The 26201-nt window shown below is 36.9% G+C and overlaps 2 protein-coding genes across 2 annotated transcripts; both read left to right on the forward strand.

The window, feature by feature from the left end:
* Positions 1–364: 364 nt before the first annotated feature.
* On the forward strand, positions 365–2486 carry LOC149753015 (putative F-box/LRR-repeat protein At1g56400). Its single transcript, XM_089924936.1, has 4 exons — positions 365–1306; positions 1771–1950; positions 2053–2334; positions 2466–2486. Exons 1-4 carry the CDS (start codon positions 365–367, stop codon positions 2484–2486), a joined length of 1425 nt encoding a protein of 474 aa, XP_089781062.1.
* Positions 2487–10645: 8159 nt separating this feature from the next.
* Positions 10646–24988, forward strand: LOC149753016 (uncharacterized). The gene is made up of 4 exons (XM_089924937.1): positions 10646–10729; positions 23384–23798; positions 23918–24599; positions 24679–24988. The coding sequence occupies exons 1-4, from the start codon at positions 10646–10648 to the stop codon at positions 24986–24988; spliced, it is 1491 nt and encodes a 496-aa protein (XP_089781063.1).
* Positions 24989–26201: the final 1213 nt, after the last annotated feature.

A 26201-nucleotide genomic window follows, 5' to 3' on the forward strand; every position in this document is an offset into this window, starting at 1 on the left:
TCTGCCGCGCCTCGGGTTCGGGGCGTGACAGTACGATTACATGCAGATGGAAAAGGTGCAATGATGTCCTTAAAATAGGCAATCCCCGACTCATCAACCTCATTTGCTGCATTTGATCAACAAGTGTCATTTTATGATTGGTCGCATTTAGTGTTATTTTCTGGTTCATTGCATGTGCTCTCTCTCTCGCACTGGTTCATGCATTTACAATCCCCACCCCATCTCTCTCTCAAGGAAAGATTTGGCTGGGATTCCTCTTTGGGTTAATGTTTTAAAGCCGCCCTTTCTCTAGAGGATATTGTCACAGAAAAAAGAAGAGAACCTCACAATCTACTTTTCAATCTTGGAAAACCCTATGGTGGAGATGGACAGACTCGGTGATCTGCCTGATCCAATCCTTGCTCTCATATTTGGGAAACTACCCTTCAAAGAAGGTGCAAGAACAACAATCCTTGGTAAGAGATACAGAAGCATCTGGCCATGCTCTTCAAATATTGAACTCGATGAGACGGCCTTTACTCTTGATAACATGCGCCACCGGTTAAGGTGTGATGGCCGCCACTCCCTTGCCAAAGGGATCAAGAAGACAGGCCGGCAAGCCTTCGTCAACTATGCATGCCGCTTCTTTGCAAGATACCATGAGCCAAAAATTCAGAGCTTTCGCCTTCATTTCTCTAAACCTCGCAGGTATGACCTAGAAGTTAATAATTGGATCAAATTTATTGCCAAACGGCATATCGAAGAGCTTGAGGTGGATTTTTTGGACAGTGATAAAGTTGGTTGGGATGCTTCTGGGTTTAATCGCGGTGAGTTTCCCCATGATGTCTATGAAATGTGTCGTTCATTACACACCTTGAAACTATTATGCTGTGAGTTCCAACCCGATCGGTTTAGCGCATTCACTGCCCTTAGGATGCTTTACATAGAACGTGTCGATTTAGACTCAAAGACACTTGTGGTCTTGATGGCAAATAGCCGATGTCTGAAAGACCTATCATTGGTGGAGATGAAGGTAACGGGTCTTATCAAAATCATAGATAAGAATCAGTCACTAACTACCTTGTACTTCCGGGATTGCATGCCATCAAATATGGGATACATCATTGAAACACCGAAACTAAACAGATTTAGCTATATTGGAGATTTAGATCCTATCGAATTTAGAGACCTACCAAGTCTCGAGGAAGTAGAGTTCAACTTTAGTACAGGGGCACCGTTCCAACCTGATGGTGATGCTATATGCAATGATCTTCTTCCTGGAGTTCGCAATGCCAAATCGTTGACCGTATGCAGCTATTTCCTTCAGGTTAGGTTTCAAATTATATAGTTTCGTATTGCAGATTTATACATTTAAATACAATTACTTGTCTATGCGACAGCCAATAGTAACTTTTCTTCATGCTTCAATGTCTTTATTTAAGCTAAACTTCGAGAATATATTGTACTGAGAATCAATTTGCTTATTGCATGCTTAGCAATTTGAGCTTGTTATTCCATGAGAAAATATTGTTTTAATTTTTGTTATTATATACCATATTGAATATATTAAATTTAATCCTTGAGTAAGACTGTTGTTCTTAAATCAGTATGTATAATGAACATATTTGATCACATCTGATCTGAAATAATTTGATTAGTAAATAAGAGATTAGTTTTTTCTATGTACATTAATCACATTTGATCTGAAACTATTATTCGTTAGATCTTGTAGACTGCATTGAGTCTGACAAAAATCACAATTTGATATTTTGCTGTCGATGTTATGTGAAGGTCGTAACTAGTGGAGTGAGCAAATTCCAGTTACATGAACCAATCAATGGTCTAAGGCATCTGGATCTTTTTTCAGCAGAATTGCATCAGGATGAACTACCAGGAGTTGCCTTCTTGCTAAGAAGTTATATTGACTTGGAAACCCTCACGATTGAACTAGGAGAGAAAACTGAAATCGAAGTTAGTAATTTGACTTTTGAAATGTAACAGTCTAATGAAAATCTTGTCCCTTATTAATTTTACTTTGTCTTGCTACCTAAGAATAATTATGTCAAATTTCAGGATTATGAATATCCCTATGAAACAGTCCTAAATGGTCGAGCATTCTGGGAGTCTTTAACCTCACAGCCATTCCTTTGCCTTCAGAACCATCTTAAGACAGTGAAAATCGAAGGATTTACTGCTGAAGAAAATGAAGTTGAGTTTTTAAGGTTTTTGCTTGAAAAATCCAAAGTTTTGGAAAAGATAATAGTCGACATCTCAAAGGGTCCATCACTTCCAGAGATTCATCAATGTATAGTAGCTGCTCAAGGACTACGAAGCTTTAGGAAGGCCTCACCTATGGTACAAATCATAATATGCTAATTGAGGTAGTCTCGTCAAGACTTGTGGCATCCTGCAGCATTTAAGTAAGACTTCCTTTTCCCATTAAAAAAAAAAGTAAGACCTCTTTTATGGTGAAATTTGGTTTTCAGATTGGATCGGTAAAGGTGTAGAATAATTGGTATTTAGAGTTATCTGATTATTTTTTCAGTGCTAATTATTCCTAAATTGATTATGTTTCTTTATCGAGTTATCTATAATGTGGAGTTTTGCTTAAATATATAGCATGAATTCTGAAACTCCACGTCCACCAAATTTGCTTGACTAGTTTACAATATGGACCGACAGGCACAAGAATATGATATGATAATCATGGATCTTAATGAAATTTGATGGAAATATTGAAGTAACTGTCAGAAGGGAATACAAGGTAACTGATGGGTAGATGGCGCTAGTAATTGTTTAACAGAAAACCATCTCATTATAAGTATTTGATTTAGTGGTCGGCAACCATCTACTAAGATCCTGCTCAAGTGTTAGGTCTTGATTGAAACCCTAATACACTTATAAGGAAAAAAAATCTCCTTAGCATATAAATAGAAAATATTGATCTCAATATTATCAAAGGAACGACCAATACACTTAAACAACATATTTTGTGCAAAGGAAGAACACCAAAGAATTGTTAATAACACCAAAGAAACCCTAATACACTTATAAGGAAAAAAAATCTCCTTAGCATATAAATAGAAAATATTGATCTCAATATTATCAAAGGAACGAACAATACACTTAAACAACATATCTTGTGCAAAGGAAGAACACCAAAGAATTGTTAATAACACATAATCAGCTGGCCAGCATAAGTTGTTGTGAAGAGGTTCAAGGTTTGATGTTGGACTGTAAGAGGAAGAAGAAGATACTAAAGATAAATAGTATAGATACATTATAAGATTGGCAAACTTGACTGAACCAAAACTAACTGCCCCCCTTCCCTCATCAGGGTTTCAATTAGTTTTGGCAGTTCTAGTAAATGCGGGCAGAAGTTGATGAGTCTCACTCTAGTTTCAAGTGTTTCAACTAGTTTTGACTGAACGTAACTAAAACTAATCTTCAATATATTTTTTTATATTTTATTTTGCTATTTACTATAATGGGTTTGTCTATCTATTTAGGTAGATAAGCTACATAATCTCAAGTTTCCCTCAAGTTTCTTGTTTTCTCGAATTAAAGAAGAGGATGATAATACCCGTGATTCTTGACGAGCCAAGGACTCCAAAAAAACTCTTATTATAGCAATATTTATAAGATAGTTCATAACAACAATATATATTTATGTAGAATGAATGAAAAATATATATTTGTATATAATGTTCAAATGTCACTTATATGAATAGGGGTAGAGCAAGAATTTTTGTGCAGAGGGCAAAGTCTAATACCTTTATGTCAAATAATAGAGCCCCAAATCCCCCTTGGCTAAAACAAAATCCAAAAATTGTCCCATCATTTCACAAAATAAAGTGGTGAGCGCTCACTCTCCACCACCACCCCCATATTTTCACTCTTGAACGCAGTATACTATATATTCGGTCTCCATAAGCACCTCTTCAACATTTTTCTGCTTTTTACGTGTGCACCTTTCTTCCCTTGTATATGCATAAACTTTATTAGTAAACCCTGTCTTCAGATATTCAATATAAAGCAACTAAGAGTATACAATAAGATATGAGCAAGACATCAGGTGAAGATAATTAATTGTCAACTATGTAGTAAACAATTTAAATCAATAGGTTTGTATTAGGGCTGGAAGTGGGCTCGGGCCGGCCCGAAGCCCATCGGGTCGGGCCGTTCGCGGGCCGGGCTCGGGCTGAATGAGTAAGCATTTCGGGCCGGGCTCGGGCTGAATGAGTAAGCCCATATCTATTTCGGGCCGGGCTCGGGTATTTCATTGGCCCGGCCTGGGCCCGTCCAAGCCCGAGCGCGCTGCCAGCCTGACTCGCAGGCCCGAATGAAGTGCCAGCCCCGACTCGGCTATGAAATACTCGCAGGCCCCCGAGTGACCGAGTCCCGACCCCCGTTGCCCCTATCGGCTATCAGCCTATCACCCGATTCACCCCATTTGCAGAGGCGGAGGCGCGGAGCCGCGGAGGCCGGAGCGGACGAGCGGTGGAGGTGACGAGGCGTGGTCCGCGTGGAGCTCGGGTTTCTCCGATCGTCGTCGTCGTCGACCGGTCGTCGTCGTCGTCGACCGTCCGTCCGTCCGAGCTCGGCGGAGGGGTGAAGAGGAGTTCCGACCACCCTATCATCGGCCAAGCTAGGTTTTGAGGTATGATTACCTAGTATCTTCTTCCGTTCTTCATTTTGGTTGGGATTTGCAGAGGATTAGAGCGGACGAGCGGCGGAGGCATGGAGCTAGGGTTTCTCCATCCAAACTCGGCGAAGCGGTGAAACCCTAGTTCTGAGGCAGCCGTCGTGGACGCGTCGTCGACCGTCCAAGCTCGTCGTCGACCGTACTCGACCGTCCAAGCTCGTCGTCGACCGTACTTCAAGGATTATTGCAAGTTGAAAGGCCTAATGAATGGTTTTGATCTAAAAATCCTTGAAGTACGGCAGTAGTGATGATATAGAAAAGCTTGAAAAAACATTAGAGGCAATTGTTGATAGGAATGCCTGGAGAAAGAGGATTTTTAAATATTCTAATGTTTTTTGAGTTCAGAGAAAGAGAGAGAGAGAGAGAAAGAGGGAGATGGAACTCAGAGAAAGAGAAGAAATTAGATTGCTTATAGATGATGGGAGGATGGCTTCCTCTTGCTCTCCTCCTTCTATTATTCTTTCTTCTTTTTCATCCATACGTCTGTGTAGAATCTGTCATGAAGAGGAGGAAGAGAGCTCCACAAGCATGGAATCTCCCTGTGCTTGTTCTGGGACTTTGAAGGTAATAATCTCTGGTTTTGGTTTGCTATGAATTCATTTGAGATCTATTCATCAAAAAATGATCTTTATTTGCTAATATTGCTGATTTGGTGTTCCCCTGTTCCAGTTTGCTCACAGGGAATGCATACAGAGGTGGTGTGATGAGAAACGGGCCGGGCTGGCCCAAACGGGCTCGGGCCGGGCTCGGGCCTGGTTCCTTTAAGATTTTTCGGGCCCGGGCCCGGCCCGAAGCCCGGAAAAAAATTTCGGGCCGGGCTTGGGTAGGGGTTTGGCCCAGCCCAGCCCGGCCCACTTCCAGCCCTAGTTTGTATTGTTACTATTAAATCAAAATTAAACAATGTACTTTCTAAATTTAAATCATGATCAAGGAAATTGGATTCTTTCATCATCATCATCATCATTAACATAATCCTCATATCATCTTCGACAGTAGTAGTAACTATAGACCATAACCAACAATCCCTAGTTGGCATGCAACATTTTGAAAGGTACATAGTTGACTAACCAGCTCCAAGTTCAGAACAAAAATTGTGGTTGTTGTAGCATTTTTCCTTGCAATTACAAGTTATAATAAACAACCCCAAATTGTGATGTGATATTTTGAAAAATGATCGATTGACTATCTCAAAATTCAATCTGACATTGTGGTGTTTTGGTATTTTAGGCTTCAATTATGGGCAGTTTTGGCATTCTAGGCTTCCAACAATTATAAAAAGTTGGTTGCAAAAGAAGGAAATTTGAAAAGGGACATCCCCCTCATCTTTTCTACTTTTTTTTTGCTTGTTTCATAGTCTCATAATTTTGATTTTCCTCTTCATATTCAAGCTTCTCTAATTTTTCCGCTCTTTTTAGTGGTGCTGCATCAAGGATCATTGCCACCTTGCCAGTCGATCATCAGCCCTATTCAAACACCAGCTCATCACAAGTATATCTAGTCATCTCTCTGCATCTTTTTATCAACTAGAATTGATACATATGATAAAAATGATAGCTTTTATTGTTTATTGAGTTTTTTTTTCTTTTCCTCTTATTCAAGTGGATTGGATCTTGTTTGCCACATCCTAGATCCAATCCATATATACTTGAATCACATAAAAAAGAACATTTTTGTTTCTTCTTTTTTTGCTGGGGGATGGAAAAAAATTAGACCATCCTTTCCATTCTTCTCTTTTTGATTTGCATAATGCCCAATTTTATAGGCTTCTTCCAAATTAAACTTAAAAACTTAATTTGACATTCAAGTAGGTTTGGCATTAGTTTTCGAGGTTTTCAAGTTTTGTTTGGAAAAAGCATGTTAGATTGGCCTCATGCAAGTTAGAAAAACAAGAACAGAAAGATGGTCTATTTTTTTTCCCTCTCTTCCCAACAAAAAAAGGAGAAAAAAAAAGATGGTCTTTTTTTTTGTGATCCAAATATGAATTGGAGTTGGAATGTGGCAAACAAGATTGGAGTTGGAATGTGGCAAATAAGATTGGATCCACTTAAATGAAAGGAGGAAAAAAAAATAATAAACAACCAAAGCTATCATATTTATCACATGTATCAATTCTTCTTGATAAAAAAAGAAGAAAATGGAGAACAATAACAAGAGCCACCTATGATGTGCAAGGGTTAGAATAGGTTTGACTGTCGACTAGTAAAGTGGCAAGGATCCTTCATGCCGCACCCTTGAACAGAAGGGGAAATCAGATATGCTTGAATAAGAAGGAGAAAATGGAAACTATAAAACTGTAAAATAAGAAAGAAAAGAGGCAACGAAGAGGAGGATGTGCCTTTGCGCAATTTTCTCCTTTTCCATCCATCTTTTTATAATTGCTAGAGGCCTAGAATGCCAAAACTACCCATAACTGAAGCCTAAAATACCAAAAGCACCATAATTTTGGATTTAATTTTGAGCTGGTTAATTGGTCAATTTTCAAAATAATATAGCATCAAAATTAGGTGTTGTTGGTTATAGTCGACAATTGCAAGGAAGCCTAAAATGCTAAAACCACTGCAATTTTTGTTTTGATCATTGAAATGGTCAGTCGGCTATTTTTCAAAATTTTGCATCCCAACTGGGGGTTGTTTGTGCATAGGACCCATGGGTAAACATGGAGATTAGTTAGATCTAAGTGAATTTTCTGTTATTTCATAAGAATGCAAATAATAGCATGGAATGTTTTTTTTTTTTTTTTGGGTTGGGTTGGCGGGGGATGCATGCCGGAGGGATGGCTGGCATAGCATCTCATAAGGATATCTGGCTCCCCCCTTGTATATGCAATATTAGTTTCAGCTTGAAATTGATAGAACTAAATAAATAAAGAAGTTATATAATAAAAAACAATCTAAACTATTGTAGAATATAATTTTAGTTGTTTATCTTTATTTTTAAATTATTTATTACTTTTTATTTGAAAATTTAAAATTTATGGTGGAATTTTCAAAATTGTTGAAACAACCAAAACCAAAACTTAGTCAACTGAAAACATGTTTTCAAATTTTGATTTAGAATGACTTTCCTTCATCATTCTTGCAAATCGAGATAGTCAAGCTTCCTCTCTTCCTTCCTACTCTACATGCCAGCCTGCTTGTGATGCTGCGCCTTTTCTTAATTTTATTTTCCCATACGTAGTAAATCCGGAAGGCATTAATCCCTGCACAATCTCTCTCCCTTTGTGTTCTTATTCTTCTCCCTAAGCAAGCAATCACCATGTGCCACAATTTTATTTTTTTTATCCACACATGGTATCCCCGCGATCCCTACTATTTTCTTGTTCTTTTTCACCCCATGCATCTATTCCTAGCCTACCAACGATACTTTCTCTATCTTTACTACTTATCCCATGCACATAGCATGCCTTCCTCATCTCTTCTATCTTCTCTCTCGCACCCCTCAGCTTTCTCCAAGTCTTCTCTTTCGAGCATCTCTCTCTCTCTGTTGACCCTTACCCCCTTACTTCCTCCTTATTTCTTCTTTCCCTTCCTTGTCTAAAAGCTTCTCTGAGAACCACATTGTGATGCCGCCAGATGTCACTCCTGTGATACCAACAATAATCTTCCCTATGATGCCCCTAGATGTCTCATCTATGATGGCACTAGACATCTCTCTTGCAGTGCTGCTAGATGTCTCCCTATACTACTAGCCACTGCCAACCTATAGTTTACTCCCCACACTCTATCTCTATATTGCTCTTTCCATTCTATCTCCCTATATTTGTATATGTAGGATCTCGCCATTCTCTCTTAGATCAATAGGCTAGGGAACATGAACTCCAAGAAATATCTCTTTTTAATTATTTATATAGGAGCTAGTTGGTGAATGTTTAGATTAGATATTCTTGTATTATAAAGGATAAATAACTTGTTAGAGATCATCATATGTTAGGCCAATAGATGTGTACCTATATATATTAGGAATCTACTATTCAAAGGTAGAGCTAGTGGTTTACATATCTAGGATCACCATTTTTGATCGCAAAAGACCTTAGGTTGTGAGGCTCTGAGAGGATCTCACAACCCTAAAGTAAAGGAAAGATTGTATTCTAAGGATTACACTTTAGGATGTTTGGAAGGAAATCTAATGATCTATGTTGGTATTTTTGGTTTTGTATAGTCTTTTGCCATAAAATATTTCTGGACCTTGTTGCTCTAGATTTCTAATTGTCTCAATCAGCATATTTACATCCCTAGTATCAAATATATATCCATCACTTGAAATGACAATAGTTCTTGAAAAAAAATAAATTTATAGAGTTATTTATAAAAATGATTGAAAATATATATTATGTTTGATTTAACCCAATATAAGAAATTAATTTTAAAATATGGATCAAGAATAATTTTTTTTATTAACTATGTTAGTCAGATTTTTCATGATGTAAATGTGTTAAAGATGGACATGTTAGATTGGCATATTATGTAGCAATATTATACTATTTTCGTATTGATACATCAAAAAATCTTATGAGTATTTCAAAACCTTATATTTATGGTACAAAATTCAGTTTTGGGATTGCTGGGAAAAACTCTTCGTCACTCTTTAGCTATGCTTCTAGCCTAGCTAATGGGACTGATCATTGGCAAATATGTGTTCAGATATTAATTCCTTAAGGCATCCATTCTAGAGCTAAATATGATTTTGGGCCTGCACTAAGGGCCAAATGTGATCTTAGGCCTTGTCATGATGCTAATCGTTGTTGTAATCACAAAGACTAAGAGGGGGCCATCTTGATAAATATTTCTTGAATATTTTATGAAATTATGGTTTCTCGATAGTTAATGTTAAACATAGTATTTGCTCTTATTTTGAAAGGTTAATTGCTTAAGTTATTGACATTGTGAACCAATTATGGAAATCTTATCTTGATTTATAACCAACTTCCTTGATGAATTAATAGTGACATCTGCACTAATCTAAATACTGATATTATTATTTTTTGATCCAACTAGAGGTGTTGGTATCTTACTAGACTATAAGCTCATTACTTTTTTTTGTTATTTTTAAGATACTGAGGGGCAGTTGGATTATGGGTAGTGTGCTGGAGTGCATAAGGTTTAGTTGGATCTTCTTATTTTGAGTTATTTATGTATTACAAAATATTGTGAATTATCTATTGATGATTTAGAGACTGTTAATGATTAACCTTAATATTTACAAAATTATTAAATAATATTAATGTTGAAATTATTAAGTTAGCATTTTAGACGATCCAAATCTTACCAATTCCTATTATAATTATAGTAACTTTTTTTGGAATTTCATATTTGGATTTAAAAGATGTAGGAAAACTTTACATGTCTGATAGAGCTAAGGCTTTTAGGATGTGCAGCAATTTATCACAATCTTTTTCTAGCTTATGCTAGTGTGTGAGAGCATAATACTATGTAATTTTCTTTATAATTGCTTTAATTTGTCAGCACTTTTCATCTATATTAAGGGGCATTTGGAGCCTTGACGTTGTATTACAAATCAAGTCACATTGTAACTTAAGTTGCAGCAATTGACATACAAGGAAGCTCACTTTTTGTGTTTGAAGGAGAGTATGGGGAAAAGAGGGGAGCCTCTAGCAAACATTCTATTGAACACCTTGTGAATGGATGCAATATCGAAATACTCGATGTACATGGAGAGAAGAGTGTTCTGGATGAAGAGGTCTATATCGAAGCTACCAATAGAGAGGGCCTAGTTGTAGACCTAGTCATCTATGTGGAAGGAGAAGGTAATGATGCAGGCCTTAAGGATGGCTGAGAAGGTGAAGGAGAGGCAAAAGGGATAGGTACTAGCAGAAGAAGAGGGTGGTGTCTTGATGTTTAAGGTAGAGGAGATGGTTCTGGGCATCACGGGAGCTGGCGAAGAGGAGCAAGGCTGGAGAGGAGAAAAAGATATAAGAAGAAGAAGGAGGAGGAGAGGCCTACGATGGTGAAGTCTGAGGCAGAGAAGATGGCCATGGGCCTTATAAAGGTGGCTAGGGCCGATGTCATCATCGAGGAAGACGGCGAGGTGAGACTCAAAAGCAGGGGTGGGGAAAGAGAGGGGAAGGGAAGGAAGACGACAAGGAGGAGAGAAAATCTTTTTTAATTAAGATAACTACTTGAGTTGTAATTAACTCATCCAATTGCCATTTTGGTTGCAAATTAACCTATCACAATGATAGCTTTGAATTGTAATTTAACGAGTAAATCAATTTACCATGCAATTTGACATGTAAGCATTCAGAAAAGTAAGTTGGCATGCACCTGCAAATTGAGCTACATGTGGCTCCAATTACAAGACTCCTAACAGCCCTTAAGGACAAGTTTAGTTGCAAGGAAGTGTTAGAAGTGCCTTAGTTAAGGTGCACTTTGGACCGTCCCTAATAAAGTAGCACAAATGAGCAAATAATTCTACAATAGCTGAACTACATAGGAAGTCTCCTTTTGGCCAAACTGTGCCTTGACCAATCAGCCCAAACTGACAACGTCTTTGCTAATCCCAGTTTGAGGTGCCCAATTTCAGGCAAACCAACATGTCCGAAGGATCACATCTCTCCCAACTCATACTTTCATTACTAGTGGACATTTGTGCAACAACCCAGAACATCACCCAAAATGGCTAGCCAGAAGGTATTATTTGGGTTCCTTGATCCTGTATAAGTATCCAAGATCTATCCAGCGAATAACCGATGTGGGATTAAACACACGCCCGCACGGGTCCTCACATACTCCCCCCGTTCAAGCCCTGACGTCCTCGTCAGGCTAAGGGTTCATATCTATTCAAATCTAATCACAAACACTACGATTGGCCCGTGATCAGCCCCAATGGATCCGTGCTGCAGTGTCCCCTAGTCCATATAGGTTATGAACCGGGTCCGTTCTGATACTATTTGTAACAACCTAGGACCTCACCCAAAATGGCTAGCAGGAAGGTATTATTTGGGTTCCTTGATCCTGTATAAGTACCCAAGATCTACTCAGCGAATAATCGATGTGGGATTAAACACACGCCCGCATGGGTCCTCACAATTTGATTTTAGATGCTTTAGAGTTCTGTTGTAATCTAATGAAGATGTATTTAGTCACCCATGACCATGTAGCTTTCTTCTTTTGACCTTTGATACTTAATCATGTATAGCACACCATAAAAAAAACTTCAGATGTGTCGCACTGTCATTACTCCTCAAAAAGACATCACTCCTTCACTTGAAGGATCCAATCCACTCCTTGATTGTAGGATTCTTCAAATCCTTACATGTATATTAAGAATGAATTACTTCATAGCTCTTGAAGAAGAGTTAAGAATACGGGTGGAAAGAAGATCATGCAATATTACTTTTTGTCTTATATGCAGTTTACATTTTGCATAAAAAACAAAGGAAGATACGAAACAATCAGAGAAACAAAAAAACATAACAGAATCATTTTTCATCATTTCTTTAATGTCTGCAAACTTTCAATCAGTACCCAAACTGACAGTATTTTGTTCTCCAATTGTCCATTTAAAAAGTTTTATTTTATTTTTATTGTTTTCTGTTGTTAGTATTACTGGTAGATCGTTTGCTTTGGTGAACTGCCTGCATGCCTTCTCTTTTTGAATGAAGCTTTCATGATTAAGTCCGCCTTTAATTTGTTCCTTTAAGCCAGCTGCTCATCCTTGAAGATGACCAGCATTGGGACCTTGTCTTTGGCAATGCATTTTAGATTGATCAAAACTCTGATCGCTAAGTGAATTGATTTCTTCATGTTTGTTATGTTGAAATTCTTGAGAAAAGATAATAGATTTCGGACAGGAGATGGGGTTCTATCTAACCAAAGTTGTTTTGACTTTGCTGGCCTTCAGCTGAACGTGTCCTCAAAATGAAGCAATGCTTCAGTGAGAATGCAGATGAGGGATGGAGAAAAACAATGTGGGAGATTGAAATTTCTCAATAATTAGAGATGTTACCTCTTTCCTGATTCTGAGATCAGAACTTAAATAACTTGCTTTGGCTGCAGCTGGTTGTTTACTGTACCCTGTGTGTTTTTTTTCCCCAAAAAATAAGGTACCCTGTATGGTTTTATACATCGACTTTTCTGTTTTCCTTCGCTGTAGTATTCAGCATGTTATTGTGTTGTTGTACTACAGCTATATATTGTCCTTCATACAAATAAGAACATTTATATCTTCACTTCTATGCACTGTGTGATCTTAGAAGGATCGTTTATCACATTTTGCTGAATTGAATTAAAGGCCATGCCTTCATTCTGTACTATCGCATTGGCACTGTTTTTTGCACCTCATTTTACATTTTTGGACCTTCTTTTTTCTGGCCAAACCAAGCAATGTCTTAGCCTTGTAATTTTCATTTCTTTGGTTTTTCTTTGTGCGACCTCTCTAATTAATACACTTGGCAATTGAAAATCTTTTCAGCTATTTCATCTTTCTTTTGTGAAACAAATTGCAGTAGTTTTGAGCAGATGCTGTCTTCAACATCAATCTCTTTGAGGTATTCCATTAACTTGTGAAGAAACAAAAAGTCAAAAACAATATGATGCCAAACAGGCCCTAACAAATTGTAGGTCCAAATGTATAAGCTTTGTTGATTGACAATGGAGAAACAGGAAGGTATTTTTCAGTTCAAAATTGTCATAAATTCTCTTTTGGGCAACCGTACGTCTGTCATTTTGACTGTCATGTTAATCCTCATGGAGATTTTTTGTCATTGAATTCTGCAAACTTATTGGTACTATTGGGAGCACTCAAATCGTTTAAATTAAGTGGAGACATTAATCCTTACACTGAGCTGCATGATGGCATGATGCTGTAAATGTTTATAGAGCCTTTGACATTTATCTAAAACTGCTTGTTATGGCTGATAGACACTACTAGCCGCAGTGACCTGTAAAAATAGCCTCATCTTAATGACAAGCACACCTTCTGTCTCGTTATTTGTGCCAACGCACGTACAGGTTTCATAGTTTCTTCTTAGGTAACCATGCCCACAAAATTGTGCAAAAAAATTTTAAAGTGTCCTTTAGGGCAAGAGATGTGGCGATTTGCCCTTGAGATCCAGTAGTCTTTGACATTCGGGTCAGATAATGGCATTTGGAAATAACAAGTTCAGTTCCCTTGAGATCCAGTAGTCTTTCATGAGATACCCTACATCGAATTAAACAAAATTATTTCAATTTTGAAAAAAAAATACATAAATTGACTTCGGTTGTATATAAACATATATATAGAATATGGCTAGTTTTAGAATGAGAAATGGAGTTGTTGAGGAACTAAAATCATATATATAATGAATATATATTAACATGAATATATTTGTAGGAAGTATTTAATTAGAAATCCCTATATACTGGCAAGTTGTGAAAGAACTATGAATTATTTGTAATAGTGATTTGGACTTCACATGTATTTCCTTAACCCTGCTAATCTCTTTCTCCTACTTCCCCTTTCCTGGGTCTTCACTTTTAAGTTCTACCATGCATCATATGATAACATTAAGCAATTAGATCACTTCATCTTCCTCCATTAATCTTTCTTTTACGCATATAAGATACGCATGCAGGACCCCACACAAACACTATAGATTCCATGAATATCAGTCAAATTGTATTGTCTATTGAAAAGAAATTATATTGTCCATCGTAGAAAATCAAGAGTTTTATACATCACAACACATGACAATAAGTTAGCATGATCCTTCAAAATAACATGCAATCATTAGAGCATGCATGAATTTTCTGATACCCCAATCCCAAGTCCTTAATACCTTATGGGCATTAAAAAAATGTTTTCGATAATGTTTAACCTTCTGGGAGAGCCTTCTTCAACAGTCTAAGCAATCAGGTGAATGAACCGTTGCTCCATTCATTCATGCATTTGATGTTCATTAACTGAATAAGAAAAGCCAATTTGCTAAACTTCTTACAACCAGGATATAGTTCCTAATCGGCATCATTAACTAACTTGTATAATATCTTTGCTTTTGCACTAGGCTCCTCATTGCATTATGTTGCCCAAGATGACAACCCAAGAGGAAGTAGGGCGAATTGGATTTTTCAAAACTTTTTATAAACTTAAATCATTCTTAAAATCAATCTGAATTTTAGCATGCATAGCAAAATGAGTGATAAATAAATGCACAAGATAGAAACAAGCAAAAACAACACAAATACAAAGATTTTAGAGTAGTAGGACAAGTCATCAGCTCCTACATCCACTCCCTAATGCTTCTTCTTTGGGAATTTCACTATAATCTATCACTAAGATTACAGCTCAATTATTTTTCAGGCTCACAACCAAACTCAGTTGCTTTTCCTTGGCAATCAATCAAAATCAAGATGTTTTGCTGGTACAACTAAACCAACTCCGAGTTCCAACACTTAGGAACTCCTTGCTGATTTTCAGGCTCAGCAAAACTTAGTCGATTTTTTAGGATAATCAATAGCAACTTAGTTGTTTCTCTTGTATAGCCAATCTTACAAGAAAGTTGATTTTTTACGGTGTCAGCCACACCAAAAGGCCCACATGAGATTCTCTAACATGCACAAAAGAAAGATAGAACATTGAATACAAAATAACCTCTACAAAGGTTGAATTAATACCGTTGTAGCTCAAATTTGATTGTTCTGAATGTTGGAATCTTACAGTGAATGGAATTCAGCGCTTTTCCATTTTCTTTTCTTGCTTGCTGTTGATCTTGCAAGGAACACAATAATTGAAATCAGAAACTTTCTTTCTCTAGATATTTGGAAGCTCTCTCTAAATTGGGAGGAGATTTTGAATGCTCACTTCTCAAATTAATCCTCAAGTTGAAGCTCTGGAAGTGGTGGTTGACTTATATTCCCTCTCCTTTACCTCATTCACTTAATCTTCTTAGTTTTCTTTTCTTCTTATTGTCCTTTTTGGGTTTTTCCATGCATTTATATCTTCAAAAAGCGGTTAGAAGACATTTCTAGCCATTAGAGAAGCTGAAATAGTTGTTGGGAGTAAAAATAGTCATTCTAGTTTCGCAGAAAAATTAACTGTTACTGTTGTCAAGCCCAGACGGGTTGGCTCGACTTCTTCGGGGATCAAGTCATGATCTTCAGGAGTCAACTCTTCTTCTTCAGGGGTTGACTCGAAAAAGTGCTTATTTTTGCTGCACTAGATCTTTCTCCTATGGTTACTATGGGCTCGACTCGAATTTGCCTAGGGTTGACTCATGATTCATGAGGGTCGACTTGTGAAGGGCTGATTTCATTGCCTTCTAATTTTTGTACTCCAAGAATACAAAATTATTAATATTATACTTAAATATTTTGTACTCATCTAAATTAATCCACTGGATCCTCTTTTTGATGATGACAAAACTTTGAGTATATGCAAACTAAAACATATTGTATTTATAGAATTTATACATAATTAATTTATTTATCTCAAACAGGAAGTAAACAAATAGATGCCATACTTTGCGAATACTTTATAAAATATTCAAATTAACTCAAGTTAATATATATTCAAACAAGCATATACTCAACTTGTTCTCTCCCCCTTTTGACAACATCAAAAGGTTACTTTTTAAATTTAGAGAATGTCAAGAAAATTATTGCAACTTCAAGTTTATTCCTATAAATTTTTTTGGTAAATGCAAGCATGAAAGATCAAATCAAGTTTCAGAGCACTTTAGGTTCAAGAGTTAGTTTTATTTAGAAATTTCAGACTTAGTAATACGTAACTTTTCTCTCCCCCTTTTTCATTAAATTATATCTATTCAAGATCAAGTGTACTGGTGCTAAAAACATCAAATATGAGAGCAGCAATATGGTTTATGATCGAAGAATATAATGTATCAATCAAATAGCAATCTTTGAGTTTTACAAAGTGTACCAGAACAAATTTCAAATTTAAATTTCAGATGAGGCTTATTAGAGATAATCATTTTTTATTTCTTCATATGTTTAGTATTCTTTCTCCCATTTTTATAGAAGTTTTAAATTTATGCTATTAAGTTTCATATAATCTCTCCTCCTTAAGTTTTCTTTCTCCCCCTTAATTAATTCTTTTTAAAGTTTCAGGATTTGTGAATAGTTTCAATGCAATTTTTAGTTTAATAATTTGAGACAAATGTTTTCTATTCAGTGCAATTCAATTTGATTTAGCTTTTCTTTTTTTCAAATTAGAATGCAACTTAAGTCATTAAGATTAAGAGTATATGATAAGAGCATATTTGTTCCAAAAATATCAGAAACTTTATAAAACTTAAATTGAAACCAAATATGGGGTTAATATTAATAAGTTCCGGTAAGTATCAGAGCATACAACATGTATCAAGACACAAATACTAATATTATAGAATTAAAGCATGTGAGGCATCATAAAGAGATACATCAAAATCAATTCATTTTATCACTATTTTAGTTCTAACTAATTTACTTATTTAGAATCATTCATTTATTTTTAAGAATTTATTTTGTTCCAAGTTAGGTTGAATTATATTTCTTTCAGATAAGCAAAGTTATGATCTAATTTTCAACTTTCTAGTAATTTCAATTTTGAATCAAAATATCCAAATACTGATTTATATTTGATCATGTTTTGATTTTGGGCATCCAAATTTTCTTAAATTCCTGTTGACTAAGTGGCATCATCGTTTTGTGAAAGCGGGGTGTTGCTATTATGGATAAGTTCCATAACTGCCCCAGTAAGTTGTAATGGTAATTTCGAAATCTAATAAAACTTCTTGGATTATATCTGGACTGTATGCTAGTACATATTACAGAGTGAGGAGGCCCCTCTAGGATGACGTCACCAATCTTGTTTCTTAGGGAATTCCAACTTTGGTTGCTAGTGACTTTAACTACATCTAGGGGCCCGCTAAGAAGAGAGGTGACAAGGCCTACACTGACAAGGTGGAGAGAAGAGAGTTTCGAAACATTCAAGCGAAGAATGGTTTGGTGGATTTTGGTTCTCCGTGCCGAGATTCAATTGATGCAACAACCGCTCAGGCCGTGCCAGGGTGTGGGAGAGGATTGACAGGGTCATTGTGTCAGCCTGTTGAATCTAGCACTTTTCCACCTATCAAGTTCGCCTTATTTTCCAGATTGCTTCAAATCATTGTCCTCTGTTGATCACTACTATTTCCAACTCCTGCCATTGCAGACTCTTTAGACTCGAGAAGGTGTGGTTGTCTACCCCAGGTCCTGGGATATTATTTGAGGATCTTGGGAGACTCCGGTGCGAGGAAATACCATGGAGAGGGTCTTTTACAAATTGGAGCTCACTAAGTGAAGGCTGCGCAGATGGAACCGAGAGGTGGTAGTTGCATCTTCAAACGCTTGGATGAGGTGGAGGCTTCCATTGCTGATATTCAAGGAAGGAAGGATAGTAGTGGTGAGCTATCAGAGGATGGCATGTTCTTCATTAGAAGCAAGCTATTAATCACTCTCTCTTGTGGCATCAGAAGATCTTTTGAAGGCAGAAGTCCAAAGTCTAGTGGAACAGAAAAGAAATAGGAACACTTGCTTCTTCCACCGATTGACCATCATCATGAGGCAAAGACATATGATCTGATTCATGAGAGATGTGGCTAGGCAAAGAGTGGAGGAGGAGAGCAGGTTAAAATAGATTTTGATTGACTTCTTCAGGTCTAGGTGGATGAAGGATAGCAACTTAGGGGTGGCCGCCTGCTTTCCACCGTTGGACTTCGGAGTTAGGACGGTGGAAAATACGGGCCTGATTCTACCGGTTTCTAAGAGTGAGGTGCGAGGAGTTCTTTAGGACTTGGCGGATGACAAAGCCCTGGGGCCCGACGTCTTCCCCCCAATCTTTTTTAGGAGGTGTTGTAGCATCATCCGAAGGGCGGCAGTCCAAATATTCTTTAGTACAACATCGATGGCAGATGTCTGGAAGGCAACCTACGTCACTCTTATTTCAAAGCACCAAGATGCAATAGAGCCTAGCCATTTTAGATCGATCAGTCTTTGCACTACTCTTTACAAGGTACTGGCAAAAATTATGATGGGCAGGATGAAGTCGTTGCTACCTAAACTCATTAGCCAAAAGTAGGGGTGGTTGGTGAGGACTCGTAGCATTACCGACAACGTCCTGATTCTCTAGGAGGTGATGTGGGATCTACAGTGTGTCCAAAGGTAGTAGCGCTACATGGCAATGTACTTGGATATGGAGAGAGCCTACGATAGTGTCTGGTGAAACTTTCTCAGGTTTATGCTGGAGTTTTGGGTTTCACAAGATCTGAATCAGCTGGATTCTTGGCTGTGTGCAGAGGTCGTCCTTCTCCACCATCAGGCTATGTCAAGGTTGCCCCTTATCCTCCACTACAACAATAAAGGGCTGTCGCGACTCTATATTGCCGACGTTAAATAAAAGCGTCGGCATTTTTTTTTTCCGACAGTAATCGCCGACGCTTGTAAAGAGGGTCGGGAAAAAAACCATTATCGACGCTTATAAGCGTTGGCATAGGAAAAATACGATGACGCTTATAAGCGTACATAAAAGTAAGGTACGCGATTTTTTGCAAAGATTAGGTTCGGGATTATTAGAAGAATTTTTTATGGAAGAAGAACAAGTTGTTTCTTTGATCTTCCCAAAAACAACTTCTTTTTCTTTACATGAATCACATATAGAACGTATTTGGTATTTGGATATTATCCAACCAGTACGAATATAACCTACATATCCAATCGAACTATGAGCTAGAGGTCTTTTGACTTTCGTTTGGGCCATGGCGGCCAGTGCTCCTAAGATCATAGAAGCAATGCTGCAGAAAAAGAAGATTTGTTGCAATGTACCTCCATAGGAACCAACAATAGAAACACTGCGGAGTTAGCCCAGGAAGAAAAAGAGGCAAAAAATCTTTATGATGTATGCCTTAGACATTCAGAAATTAGATGGAAAAAGAAATCCCGTATCAAATGGCTAAAGGAAAGGAGGGCCCAGAAGAGGATGCTATCGAATGCGCTCTTGTCGCAATTGAATCAATAGTAAAGATACCCACGATTTTGTCTGCCACAGAAGGAGCTCTTACTGTTTTCGCCTTTTTCGCTGCTCTGAGCTGGATTTGAAGCTCTCGAACCCGTTGTTTCGAAGTCAGTTTCGGTTTTTCGTTTGAATTGGTGTTCAATGATCTGATCTCGCCTAAAATAACCCGGTTTCATAGAGCACTAACGATCATGACGACGAAGCTACTAATTAGGAATCAATCCTACTTTTCTTCTATCAAGACGATAACATATCCCCCAAATAGTGGCTTAGAATTGATTCCTAAGCCACCACAAGACCTAATCGATCCCCTCCCCCCACAGGCCACAGCACTAAATCCTTAGCCCTTCCGTCCCCTTCCGGCGACCGACCCCTTCCGTCCTCAGCCCTTTTCACCTATCTCCGCTGCATCTCCTTCCCCTCCTCCCCTCTCCATTGGCCTCCTCTTCATGGACGACTTCCTCCTCCTCCGCCGCAGAGCACTCACACGGCGTTTGAAGTTTGGAGCCAGCAAGGATTATCTTCTTCTCTTGCTTCGATCATAGGATCATAGGATTATCTTCTTCTCTTTCAGAAGGAGAGAGCTCTGCCTGAAGATATTTATATATCTTTCTCTTTCTGTCTCCTTATTTTAGGAATGTTCATTCATTACTATATTAATATTTTTCATTTCAGTGGATTGGAGCGATTGCATGCGATCTAGATCTACTGCTCTTCAGATCTCTTCGTTGGCTTAGAAATTTGGGAAAGTTATCAAAGGAAGACTTGCTCTCTTATCAGGTACTTGAGAACTCGTTTCCCTCTTTTCCTTTTTTAATCTCCGGTTTATGCTTTAGAATTCTCTGTAAATGTACAGATTCTGGCATTTCCTTTGCTTTGTTAGCTTGTTTTCTAAGTTTTGAGGCGGTAGTCTTGGAAATATATGGTTTTGTTTGCTCTCTTACTTTTATTTCACTGAGTTTGTCCGATTAGATTATGCATTTGTTTTGCTATTTTGTAACTATTTATTAACTTTTATTAGGCACTATTTTATGCATACTGCTTGTTAATTTTGCTCTCTCATCTTGTCACACGGGCAATGCGAACATAGCAAGAAGATACGACTAGTAACAATCATTAAAAAGAATCATGAGATGGAATGTTTCTCTCTCGCACTTCATGTTAAGGCTTGATAAATATTAGTTACAGAATTGTAGTTAGCTAATATGCTATTCGAATCGAAGGTCATAAAGTTCAAATCCCTCGTAGATCGATATTTTGTTATGAGCTCGATGTGCTATGCGCATTGCTCTTTTCCTGATCTTCTTAGGAACTTTCAAATTAATTATTTATATTAGCTATCTTCAAAATTTTGGGAACTAATTTATAGCATTGCAATAGGTAGAGATTTTGGGAACTTAACATCACCGTCATCATCATCATCATTCAAGGATGAGCAACTTAGGTCTCGTCGATGAATGTGGCTATGTTTTTTTCATTAATAAAGATTGAACTTGTAGACTGTCATAAGTTTAAACATGAAGGCCTCATTTGAAAACAAGAAAAGAAGGGTTCATCCTCATATTTTTACCAAATCAGACCACTTAATTCTTATTTATCTTGGTTTGCAGTTGTCCTTGCTCAATTGGTGAAACTCATTGGAAGTTGTATTTTACATGAAAAGCAGTAAAACTTTATATGGACTCAAACTTTTATCCAACCCAAAGATTAGGACCATGCTATTTTTCTTTGTGCATTCTATACTACCAAAATACTATTCATGCTCAGGTTATAATTTAGAAATTGTCTTAAAAATTTTCAAAGGTGCTTAAGGTACGACTCACAAGTCTAATCACTTAATGCTATTTCAAAAAAAGAAAACGAAAGAACAGAGGTAGCATGTTAATTTTTTTTAAAGAATGCATTTCTTTAATTGAATTCTAATTTGCACATAGCCTCACTCTTTATTAAACATAATAAGAAATCCAGCAAATTAAAAGAAAAAGATAAGATAGAAGATAAGCAAATTTTTTTGGTAACCAGATGGTTGATTCCATATAGTGGAATCTCTCAATTGAAATTCCATACTAATGATTACTAGCAACACGTACCATTCACTAGTGCATGTATACTAATGACTAATATATATATGTATCTATGAATATGAAGAATAACTCGAATATTGATAATTGATAGATAAACTATCAATCCTATGGTACATCGTACCGGCTCAAACTAGACAGTATGGAGCGTACCGTACCATACCGATTCAATACCGGTATCTAATATGGATGACATATTGTAATACATATATATAGCTCTTAAATGTAGGCTATGCAATCATTGAATTAATTGATTAAGTGCTATTTGTTTAACTTAATTTTGCTTGAGTCAGTGTACGCGTGCATATTTTTGACTGTATCATTTACCTTGTTTTTTCTTAGAATGGACAAAAGTTGGATGAATAAGCCGAGATACACTGACGAATATTTGAATGGAGTTCAGAATTTCATTAAATTTGCTTTTCAAAAATCTAATATGAATGGGAAGATTTTATGTCTATGTTGAAAATGTGTAAATGCTTCTTCTCTTGCTCCAAAAACTGTTGAAGAACATTTAGTGTGGAATGGTTTTATAAGAGGTTATACTGAATGGGTATTTCATGGAGAGTTGATATTGTCATCTCCATATAACCAACCCTCATATATAGAAGACACCTCTAGTTTTGCATCCAGTAATACAGAAAAAAAACCTGTAGGAGAAGATGATATAAGGGGCTTACTCAGAGATGCTCTTGGACATAGTATTAGAAATTTAACAGATATTAGTGGAGGACAAGAAGCAACTGAAATAGGTGATGAGCGTACAGCAACTGATTTTATGCATGTTGAAGAACATATACACTTTGATGATGACACAGCTCGGTATCATAACTTGCTGAAATCTTGTGATGAATAACTATATCCGGGTTGTAAGAATTTTACAAAGATTTTTTTTCTTGTGCATTTATTCCATTTGAAGTATTTGAATGGGTGGTCTAGCAAGTCTTTTACTATGCTTCTCCAATTATTAAATGATGCATTTCCGGAAGGCGTTACTTTGCCACATTATCTTCTTATGAAGCCAAAAAATTAGTAAAAGAATTGGATCTTGGATACGAGAAGATACACAGTTGTCCGAATGACTGTATTTTATTCCGTGGTGGAAATATTAACGAAGAGTCGTGCCAAATATATGGATCTTCACGATGGGAGAAATCTAAAGATGACTTTAGCAAAAAAAAAAAAATCTAAAGATGAGCATGACTTTTTGAATGAAGTGGATGCTGCACAGACTAAGAAAAGACCGGCTAAAGTGTTGAGATATTTTTCTCTCATACCTAGATTGAAAAGAATGTATGCATCATCAAAGACGACTTCCTCTATGAGATGGCATGACGAAGGCCGTACAAAAGATGGAATGTTACAACACCCAGCAGATAGTTTAGCATGGAAAGCATTTGATGATAGGCATCACGAATTTGCTTCTGATGCTCGCAGTGTCAGACTGGGTTTGGCTACTGATGGGTTTAATCCCTTTCGAACTATGAGTTCTACATACAGCACTTGGCCGGTTGTTTTGGTTCCATATAATTTACCACCATGGATGTGTATGAAACAGTCTTCACTCATTTTGTCAATGGTTATTCCAGGTGATAAGGGCCCAGGTAATGATATTGATGTTTTTTTGCAGCCTTTAATAGAGAAATTGAAACAGTTATGGAAGGGTATTGATGCATTTGATGCTTTTACTGGTCAAACATTTAAATTGCGTGCAGCTCTTATATGGACTATTAATGATTTTCCTGCATATGCTAATTTATCCGGTTGGAGCACTAAGGGGCGTATTGCGTGTCCTTCTTGTGGAGATTCAACCCATTCATATTGGTTAAAAAATGGAGGAAAGTTCTGTTATATGGGCCATCGTCGATGGTTAGAACCAAACCATCCATTTCGATTTCAGAATGATCTGTTTGATAGTACCACAGAGTTGCATTCTGCCCCTATTCCACCAACTGGTATCGAAGTTCTTAGACAAATGCATGGCACAAATTACATACCTGGTAAGGTCTCCAAATGTTTAAAGAAGAAGGGAAGGGAGGATGTTGGTAGCTCATTAAATGAAGGGTTAATGTCAGAGATTTTAGAGGATGCTAACTTTTTTGAGAATGATGACAATGCATATGGACAGGAAAATGATGATGACACATTGGTTGCTTCTACACAGAAACAGTTATGGAAAAAAGGAGTATTTTTTTTGATTTACCTTATTGGGAGTATAATCTTCTTCGACATAATCTTGATGTCATGCATATAAAAAAGAATGTTTGTGATAACTTGATTGGAATATTGTTAAATCTTGATGGAAAGACCAAAGACAACTTGAAAGCGCGTCTTGATTTGAAAGATATGGGCATACGACAAGAGCTTCATCCGAAAGAGCTTGCTAATGATAAATTTTTTATACCTCCTGCATGTTACACAATGTCTACTCAAAATAAGGATCTTTTTCTAATGGTTCTGAAAAATATGAAGGTTCCTGATGGGTATGCATCGAATATTTCACGGTGCGTAAATCTTAAAGAGCGAAGACTTTCAGATCTTAAAAGTCACGATTGTCATATTTTGATGCAAGATATACTTCCATTGGCTTTAAGATCGTCAACGCCGAAACAAGTTCTTGTAATTGTTTCTCAGTTGTCATCATTTTTTAAAGCATTGTGTTCAAAAGTTCTTGATCCTAGGGTGCTTGATCAATTGGAGTCTAATGTTGCCCTTACATTATGCCATATGGAAAAGATCTTTCCTCCTGGATTTTTTACTATTATGGTTCATCTACTCATTCACTTAGCGGCGGAAGCTAAACTTGGTGGACCGGTTCAATACCGATGGTTGTATCCTATTGAGAGGTGATTTTGCTAAACTCTAATGTCTATATTTATAAATCATATCGATGTTGATATTGATCTTAAAAATTTCTCGTTGAAGGTTTCTGATGCGCTTAAAGGATTATGTACGCAATCGAGCCTATCCCGAGGGCTCGATTGCTGAAGGATATATTGCTGAGGAGTGTTTGACATTTTGCTCGAGATATCTTGAAGGTGTTGAAACTGCTCTCAATCGACCTCCAAGAAATTTTGATATTGTAGAGAATGCAGAAATTTACAAGTTCTCATCTGCGGGAAGAGTTTTGGGGACAGTTAAAAGTGTTGTTCTTGACCAAAAATCATTAGCACAAGCACATCGCTATGTGTTACTTCACAGTGATATAATATCCGAGTATCGCATGTTAGTATGATTGTAATCTTCTTATCTGTCATATCAGATATAAATGCTTAACTAAAGAGTTTCTGATCGTGCAGAGAATTTTAGTAACTCAGCAAAGCATCAACAATAACATTCGTCTTACCCCAAGGATTGAGCAAAGATGGTTGGTTGAGTTATTTCCTGAATGGCTATTCAAACAGGTTAGACATTTAATACATTAGGTATTTTCATAATTTTTTAATACATTGTCATTGAATAATTAATCATTGCTTCTATAATTTTTTAGGTGCCCACGATGATGGAGGAAAATTGTTCCGATGAATTAATAGTCATTGCTCAAGGTCCGAATAATATTATCAACAGATATGATGGGTTAATTATAAATGGTTTCAAATTTCATACTAAAGAATGTGAGAAATTTAGAAAAACCCAAAACAGTGGGGTTATGGTTGATGCGGAGGGAAAAACTTATTACGGTGCACTGAAGGATACTTATGAGCTGGATTATTATGGAAACTTTAAGGTAGTACTATTTCGATGTGATTGGGTGGATATAAACTCATCTAGAGGTTTGAGACAAGACATAAATGGTTTCACACTTGTAAATTTTTCAAAGTTGATACATACCGGTGTGCTATTGAAAGATGACCCATTCATTTTTTCATCTCAAGCTCGACAAGTGTTTTTTGTACAAGACTCAAAAAATAAAGATTGGTTTGTTGTCATTAAGACTAAACCTAGGGACTTGTATGATATAGAAAAAGGGTTGGAAGAGGAGGATAATGAGACTTATACTCAGTGTATGCCTTTTAATATTATGCCGACTGATGGACAATGAAAGAGTATAGTTTCGTAATGGTAAGAAAAATTTTCTAGTCTGTTTCTATGTTACCGATACTGACTTTTCTACTAGTAGCGTATGAATTTGTTTTATTGCTACTTTTGGTACTGCAAATTGTTTAACCAATAATGTAAAATATTTGGAATATACTTCAGTGCTATCAGGGGGCTTAGGAATAGTCTATTAAGCAACATCTCATGCATCTCGTGGAGCAAGAAGAAACTAATTGTAATCATCATTCCCTTAGCTTTGCAGTATGTTATTTTGGATTCTCTCCTTTCGTAATTACAAGAATATTATGTTGTCATGTGTAATGAATGATCTTTGATCTTGGAATTATTTTGGTGGAGGCACCGGCTCTTATTGTACAAGTTCTGCCTATCAGACTGTGGACACAAACAGT

The sequence above is a fragment of the Phoenix dactylifera genome, chromosome 8, assembly GCF_051530095.1.
Source record: "Phoenix dactylifera cultivar Ajwa chromosome 8, Ajwa_hap1_PhDact_Kaust_v1.1, whole genome shotgun sequence".
Lineage (NCBI taxonomy): Eukaryota > Viridiplantae > Streptophyta > Magnoliopsida > Arecales > Arecaceae > Phoenix > Phoenix dactylifera.

Bases quoted from the DNA above. Each gene is read 5' to 3' on its own strand.
- LOC149753015 (XM_089924936.1), top strand. From the start codon at position 365: ATGGACAGACTCGGTGATCTGCCTGATCCAATCCTTGCTCTCATATTT. The intron at 1,307-1,770 runs GTTAGGTTTCAA...TGTTATGTGAAG, and splicing joins TATGCAGCTATTTCCTTCAG to GTCGTAACTAGTGGAGTGAG. The intron at 2,335-2,465 runs GTACAAATCATA...TTTGGTTTTCAG, and splicing joins TTAGGAAGGCCTCACCTATG to ATTGGATCGGTAAAGGTGTA.
- LOC149753016 (XM_089924937.1), top strand. From the start codon at position 10,646: ATGGTGAAGTCTGAGGCAGAGAAGATGGCCATGGGCCTTATAAAGGTG. The intron at 23,799-23,917 runs GTAGCTCATTAA...GCTTCTACACAG, and splicing joins GAAGGGAAGGGAGGATGTTG to AAACAGTTATGGAAAAAAGG. The intron at 24,600-24,678 runs GTGATTTTGCTA...TTCTCGTTGAAG, and splicing joins TGGTTGTATCCTATTGAGAG to GTTTCTGATGCGCTTAAAGG.